The sequence below is a fragment of the Mirounga angustirostris genome, unplaced genomic scaffold (assembly GCF_029215605.1).
Source record: "Mirounga angustirostris isolate CCGP_5_RB_7025 unplaced genomic scaffold, mMirAng1.0.hap1 SCAF_11, whole genome shotgun sequence".
In the NCBI taxonomy this organism is placed as follows: Eukaryota; Metazoa; Chordata; class Mammalia; order Carnivora; family Phocidae; genus Mirounga; species Mirounga angustirostris.
Window position 1 is genome coordinate 126,496,148 of NW_026991719.1, and position 7,238 is coordinate 126,503,385.

Consider the following 7,238-nt stretch of genomic DNA (forward strand, 5'->3'; position numbering starts at 1 on the left):
CAAAACCCGGAAACAGTAGAAATGTCCTTCTACAGCTGGTCTAAATAAGTAGAGCTCTTTTCAAGTATCAACCTGGGAGAATCTCAGAACATACAGCAAGTAAACAAAGAAAACCACAGAAGAATACATACATATGATTGAGGTTTTATAAAGTTTAAAAAGAGGCAAGGCTATGGTGTTAGAAGACGGGGTTGCCTTGGGGGCAAGGAGGGGCTGGTGATGCTAAGGAGGAGGGGGCGACAGATTTGTTCACTTTGTCCACTTGTCCCCTGTTGGCCTCTAGAGCAGCCCCTGGTCTTTTGGTTTGATCTCACTCTCAGCAGCCTCTGTCGGTCTTAACTAAGTTCACCTTGGCCTGTGGTGTGGCCTGTGGCCGACAGCGCCCTAGATCCCATCTCAGTATCAATTAGACTATCGCTTCTGTCTTTCTTTCTCTTTGCATTTTCCATGTAGCAAATTCCTACCTTCCAGCCTTTTGCCTCAGCTCAATAAATGGTGACTCCATCCCTTCACTTGCTCAGGCCACAAGCCTGGGAGGTACCCTTGGAGCCTTGCTCTCTCCCACACTCATCCAACTTAGATCCTGCCTGCAACTTGGCTGCTCCGCACCCTGGTCCAGGCGAAGTTGTCTCTCACCTGCCTAGTCTCCCGGCTTCTGTCTTTGCCCCCCTATATTCTCAACATGGCAGCTGAGATGACCCTATAAAAACATCTACCAAATTATCTCCCTTCTCTGCTCCAAACGTTCTGTTGGCTCCCTTATCACGCCCACCCAAATCCATTCATTGGCCCACTGGGACCTACTCGGCCCTCACTTACCCTGGTTGGTTTGTTGCCTTCTGCTCAGAACACCTCTTGGCTCAATGATCTGGATCCTCCCACGGGCACAGTGCTCCACGAGAGCCAGGATTACTGTCTGTGGGGTTACCTGCCGGGCTCGCAGTAGCTGTTCGGTAAGTGTCCACTGAATGCTTTCAACCCCAAAACAGCAAAGGGGAAAAGCAAATTGATAATTTGTAAAACTATTACCAGCATTACATTTATAATAGTATCATTTTATAATATATATTATAAGAGTAAACAAGTAGAAACACCCTAAGTAATTATTGGAAAAAGGGGTGGTTAAATGACTTACATCATATCCACTGCAAGGAATACCAGGCAACTGCTTATGATGATATAGACATATATTTACTGACATGGAAAGATATCCATGATTTGTCATATAGTGAAAAAAAACAGTAGGCTACAAAATAGCATGCACAGTGAAAGACTGTCCACGTGAACAAATTTCTGTGCCTGTGTGCACATCAGCATTTCTCAGTGTTTTAAAAGGCGAAAATAAATGCAAAGATAGTTTAAGATGGAAGACAATTTAATTTTAATTCATGGGTGCTTCCTCATTGTAAGCAAATAGCATACTCTGCCCAACTGAATCTTCTAGTACTTCATTGGACTGGTTCACCTACAAGAAAACTGGGAAAAGAAGAGAAATGGATGAACCTAAGTTTAAATTCCTATACAGTGGCCTGGTTTGCACAGTTACTTTGTAGTTACATTACATTTCCCAAGATATGATTTTAGACAACGTCTCCTCTTAATATGAACCACGTGATTTCATTCAGACAAAATGCTTTGATGACTTGAGAAAATAAGAGTATGAATGTTTCTAGCATCGTATGGTTGGGATTGGAGGTAGATGTAGAAGTATCGTTAGGTAGCTTTTCAGTTAAGTGTCTGACTCTTGGTTTCAGCTCAGGCCCTAATCTCATGGGTCGTGGGATCAAGCCCCACATTGGGCTCTGTGCTCAGAGTCTGCTTGAAGATTCTTTCTTTCCCTCTCCCTCTGCCCCTTCCCACTTACACTCTCTCTCTCAAATAAACAGACAAATCTTTTAAGAAAATAAAGTATTTGCTAAAAAACTAACTAAACAATACAAGTTGTTCTGAAAAGATTAGGAAGTGCAGTTAGATGAAAATCAATAAAACAACAATAGTAATAATAATTACAACCACAGGGGCGCCTGGGTGGCTCCATCGTTAAGCGTCTGCCTTCGGCTCAGGTCATGGTCCCAGGGTCCTGGGATCGAGCCCTGCATCGGGCTCCCCGATCCGCAGGAAGCCTGCTTCTCCCCCTCCCACTCCCCCTGCTAGTGTTCCTGCTCTCGCTCTCTCTCTTTGTCAAATAAATAAAATCTTTAAAAAAAAATAATTACAACCACCCATTTACCACCACAAGGACATAACCAATGTCTAATACTTTGGTTAGATCCTTAAAAGCTTTTTACCCTGTACATGTAGTTTTTTAAATTAATTTTTATTTTTTTTTGTTTTTAAGTAGGCTCCATGATAGCAGAGCCCAACACCGGGCTTGAACTGACGACCCAGAGATCAAGACCCAGACTGTCATCAACAGTCTGGTGTTTAACTGACTGATGCTTAACCAGGTGCCCTTAGTTTCTAATAACAAATTAGTTTAAATTGTATATCCTCTGTTATAATCCGCTTTTTCCAACTTAAGATTTCTTGAATATGATTCCTTGTAATTATCCTCTACAACAACATTTTGGTGCTTTCTTTAACCAGCCAATGGACATTTAAGTTGTTTCTATTTTTTCACTATTATAAACCATACTAAAAATTCCTTATACACGTTTCTTTGCATACTTGTTAGCACTGAGAGATGAACAAGGCTTTCGTGATGATTTCCTCAGGCAACGAAGCACTTAGTTTAAGGATAAGAGGCACAGAGAAACTCTTTCCAATCCTCACGGTGAAATGTATTTTTTTTTTAAGATTTTATTTATTTGAGAGACAGAGAAAGAGAGAGCACACTAATGACTGAGCCACCCAGGCGCCCTAGGGAAATGTATTTTTAAAAAATCAGTATTATTGGGGCACTGGGCTGGCTCAGTTGATGGAGAATGCGACTCCTGATCTTGGGGTTGTGAGTTCAAGCCCCACATTGGGGGTAGAGATCACTTAAAAATAAAATCTTTTTTAAAAACTCAGTATTATGTGCCCAGTATCAAGTGCCAATTTTTCCTGGGACTTCATGTGCCTTTATGACGATAGGCTCAAAGCTTCCTTTATTACGGCAACATTTAAAAAATTATACCTCGAAGTGTTCTTTTCCTGTTGTATTATTTTGGTCCTCTTCTACAAAGAAGTTAATTATGTGCCCCCTGCATCTATCAGTGTTTCTTTTCATATTAGTTTCACTGAAATATTTATTAATCACTAAATAAGGTTTTTTATATAAATTACTTATGTCTATTTAATGGTTCTGGCTTTTTAAATCCTGTCTTGCCTATCTCCTTTTATATTTCTTCATCAAAGTCTTCTTTTGTTTTGCTGTATCTTGCCTTCCCTCTTGCCGTCACTGTCCTCACTGGTATTTCTTTCACGAGCCAGCTTGCTTGTTCCCAGCCAGGCCTTAATGGTTTTTCTCTTCAGGTTGAGGCATCTACTTCAAAGAAGGAAGTATTTCTTCTGGCATGTTGCCTGCTTTATCTCCACAGAAGTCCTTCTGAATATGTATGTTGAACCAATACCTCAGATGCTTCCGATGCAGCTGGCTTGCTGGCCAGAGTTTGAGTAACGATGACTCAGGAGATGGAGAATCAGATATATCTTGACTTGAGTCCTGGTTTCTTTCATTGGGAAATGCAGCCTTTCTCTGTTTCATTTTTCCTTCCATATGTGGAATACAGCCACCCTGTAGGGCACACGGAAATATGCCACTCAGGATCCCCCTTGAGAAGAGCCTTATTTCTCTAGCTGCTGAGAGTGTTGTCAACACAGAGCCTCTATAAAATTTCAGCCACTTCAGGGGCACCTGGGTGGCTCAGTCAGTTAAGCCTCTGACTCTTGATTTCGGCTCAAGTCATGATCTCAGGGTCCTGAGATCGAGCCCCTGCATCGGGCTCTGTGCTGGGCGTGGAGCCTGCTTGAGATTCTCTCTCTCCCTTTGCCCCCCATCCCTTGTTCTTTCAAAAAAAAAAAAAAGTTTTAGCCATTTTAGGCTAATGTGGGACAACTCTGATGGGGTCAATGGAGGCTTTTTTGGGCTTGCAAAGCAGTTTGACTTCTCCCTTCCTCCCCCCACACTCCACAGGTGTTGATCCCTGATAATACCCTGAACACAGAACTCCTGTCTGTCCGCTTCCACGACAACTGACTTGTGGCACAATTTTATCATGAGATGAAAATCCCATTTATCACTGTATCCAGCTCAAAGTCCAAAGTACCTGGGTGATGCTTGGTTCTCTCAAATCTGGGTGCAGCTCCTCTTGGTTTGAGTAACTTATTAAGTAAAACAAGTTATCTGCTCCTGATCTCCACACCCCAAATACAACGATGGAGCAGGAAGAGTATAACCACCATAAACATTCCCATTTGGAAAAAGGAATAATGGGAGACACACAGCAGTGTGATTAGGCCTGATCTGCTTTATAGGAGAAGCTCTGTGGCCCACTGCCCACCTTCTCGGAGGTTCTTCCTGTCCATTATTCTCTGTGGCTGTGACTGAAGCAAGTGTTGGGGAGCATGCCATCCTAGGAAACTTCAAAGCCTGTGTCCTTCTCATGGAAGATCAGAGGTCCAAATACTGTTTTAAGGCTCACACAACAGACAGCTCATTTCATTCTGGCTCACAGTTTCTTCAGCAATAAGGTTCTCTCAAAAACTTAGCTGACATCTGTTTGGCTCCAATCAGTTCTATGTGTCAGTAACCATGTCCAAGGTAGTTTCCTAGACAGGGTTCCTGATCCTGTGATCATTTCAGATTACCAGGAGTCTTAGGTGGCGATGCCACACCCTTACCTGATCTTTGCCCTCAGTCACTTTATTAGATTGTGCAGTTTGAACAATCCTTTAGCATGCTCTCATAGGTTCTCCCACTTGAACTCCGTCTCCCACCATAGCATTGACCCACCAGACAATTATTCAGTTGTCTTATTTCTCTGTCTCACTAGCAACTAGGACAGAGACAGGCAAGTAGTCATCTTCTGGTAAATTCTGATTGGATTAATAAAAAATAAGGTTTTTCTACCTATATTTATTTTGTTAACTATTTCAGAGATCTCTTTGACTTCATGTGGTTTATATAGATAAATATTGTGGCAAATTTTGAATTTGAATTTTGAATTTGTGACACTTGAAAACATAGTTAATTGTATATTTTCCATGTATAATTCCTAAACCAAAAGGAAAGATAATTAATGAAGTTAGTAAGAAAAAAAATCAGTTGGAAATGCTGGTTATTCAATGTTACCTGTAAGTTGCTAGTAATGGATGGAGTGGGTTGGATAAAACAAGAATTACCTTCCTTAAAACCTTCCCGTAATTATAGATGTATAGGCTGGTGGGGAACTTGATTGTTCTTCCTCCCCCTCAGGTCTCCCTCCCTCTCCTTACCCCACAGCAGCTTACGTGAGGCAGCAGAGGGTCCCCACTAGGACTATGGCGAGAAGAAAAGCAAAAATAGCTGCTGGAGGTATGGAGCTCTTGATGAGATCCCACAAGTAATCTCTGAAGTTGCTGAGCCAGAACCTGTGGTTTTCTGCAGAAAAAGCACAGATGTTCAATGAGGAGAGATCAAGTACATGAGAGGGCTGGGATGTGAACCCTGGTTCAAGTTCAAATTAGTGTCCCAGATATCATGCTCTTATAGTTGCCCAGAGCCCATATTCTTTTTTTAAAAATATTTATTTATTTGACAGGGAGAGAGCACATGCACATAAGCAGGGGCAGCAGCAGAGGGAGATGGAGATGCAGGCTCCCCGCTGAGCAAGGAGCCCGATGTGGGGCTCGATCCCAGGACCCTGGGATCATGACCTGAGCCAAAGGCAGACGCCTCACCAACTGAGCCACCCAGGCGCCCCCAGAGCCCATATTCTTAACTACTTTGCTGTGATGCCTCTAAGACTTTCAAGGAATATACATTAAAAAAAAAGGTACCCATAGATGAATATCATCTGTGCCTCCTTGTACGTCAAACAGAAATAATAATCTCCGTCCCAGATATCTCAGGGGTTGTTTTGAGGTCATAGTGAAAAGATCTGAGCACTATATGTGTGCATGTCAGCAGCTGGGCTTTGAGAACAAGTCTTCCCTAACCCCTCCCCCCAGACAACTTTAATTATCCCTTTGTCCTCGGGGAGCCTTTGTCATATTTCACAGAAGATTGGCATCTAGGGGTTTGGCTGCCCATCTGTGAACTCCTAATCCATGTCATTCTGCAAAGGGCTTGGTGCATAGTCGGTGGGTTAGTGCCTGTTGATCTAAATTGACCAAATCAGAATAGTTTGCTTTACTGTGAACACTATTTTTCTTCTCTTTTTTTAAAAGATTTATTTATTGGGGGACCTGGGTTGCTCAGTAGGTTAAGCGTCTGCCTTTGGCTCAGGTCATGATCCCAGGGTCCTGGGATCGAGCCCCGACATAGGGCTCCCTGCTCAGCGGGGAGCCTGCTTCTTCCCCTCCCTCTGCTGCTCCCTCTGCTTGTGTTCTCTCTGTCAAATAAATAAATAAAATCTTTGAAAAAATAAAGATTTTATTTATTTATTTGAGAGAGAGTGAGAGACAGCATAAGCGGGGGGTTGGGGGGCAGAGGGAGAAGGAGAGAGAGAATCCTAAGCAGACTCCCCGCCAAGCAGAGCCCAGTGCGGGGCTTGATCTCAGGACCCTGAGATCAGGACCCGAGCCAAAATCAAGAGTCAGCCGCTTAACTGACTGAGCCACCCAGGTGCCCCTGTGAACACTATTTTTCAATACAAAATCAGCTTTTCCTGACCTGAGACATGAGTCTTATGTCTCACAAAGATAATAGGAACATTGATCCTAACAGCAAACACACCCCTTGAGTGTGGTTTCGATCCTGCTTTGTCTTGTATTCCAAAGGCAGATAAAGGTGATGTAGAGGAAGCTGCAGTCTCCAACGAGAGGCAACTCATGGAACACAGCAGAAATCCAATGTTCAGCAGCTTCTGGGGCTCCATGGATTCTCCTTAAGGCCACTCAGCTGTACTCCTAGCTTGTTTGGCCAAAGAGAGATGTCCTTTTACTTGGCTCTTTCCAAAGCAGCTTTGTCTGCAAAGTTAGAAAATGGTGGGGTTTTGTTTTTGTTTTTTAGAGAGAGTGACCAGCGGGGGAGGGACAGCGGGAGAGGGAGAGAGAGAGGATCTCCAGCAGACTCTGCACTGAGCATGGAGCCCAACGCAGGGCTCGATCCCAGG

General features: G+C 43.2%; 1 protein-coding gene across 1 annotated transcript; it reads right to left on the reverse strand.

Annotated features, from left to right (window-relative positions):
- Positions 1-5,392: 5,392 nt before the first annotated feature.
- SMIM9 (small integral membrane protein 9) lies at positions 5,393-7,001 on the reverse strand. The gene is made up of 2 exons (XM_045872245.1): positions 6,860-7,001; positions 5,393-5,563 (listed from the first exon to the last, which is right to left on the reverse strand). The coding sequence occupies exons 1-2, from the start codon at positions 6,999-7,001 to the stop codon at positions 5,430-5,432; spliced, it is 276 nt and encodes a 91-aa protein (XP_045728201.1). The 3' UTR covers positions 5,393-5,429.
- Between the last annotated feature and the right edge of the window lie 237 nt (positions 7,002-7,238).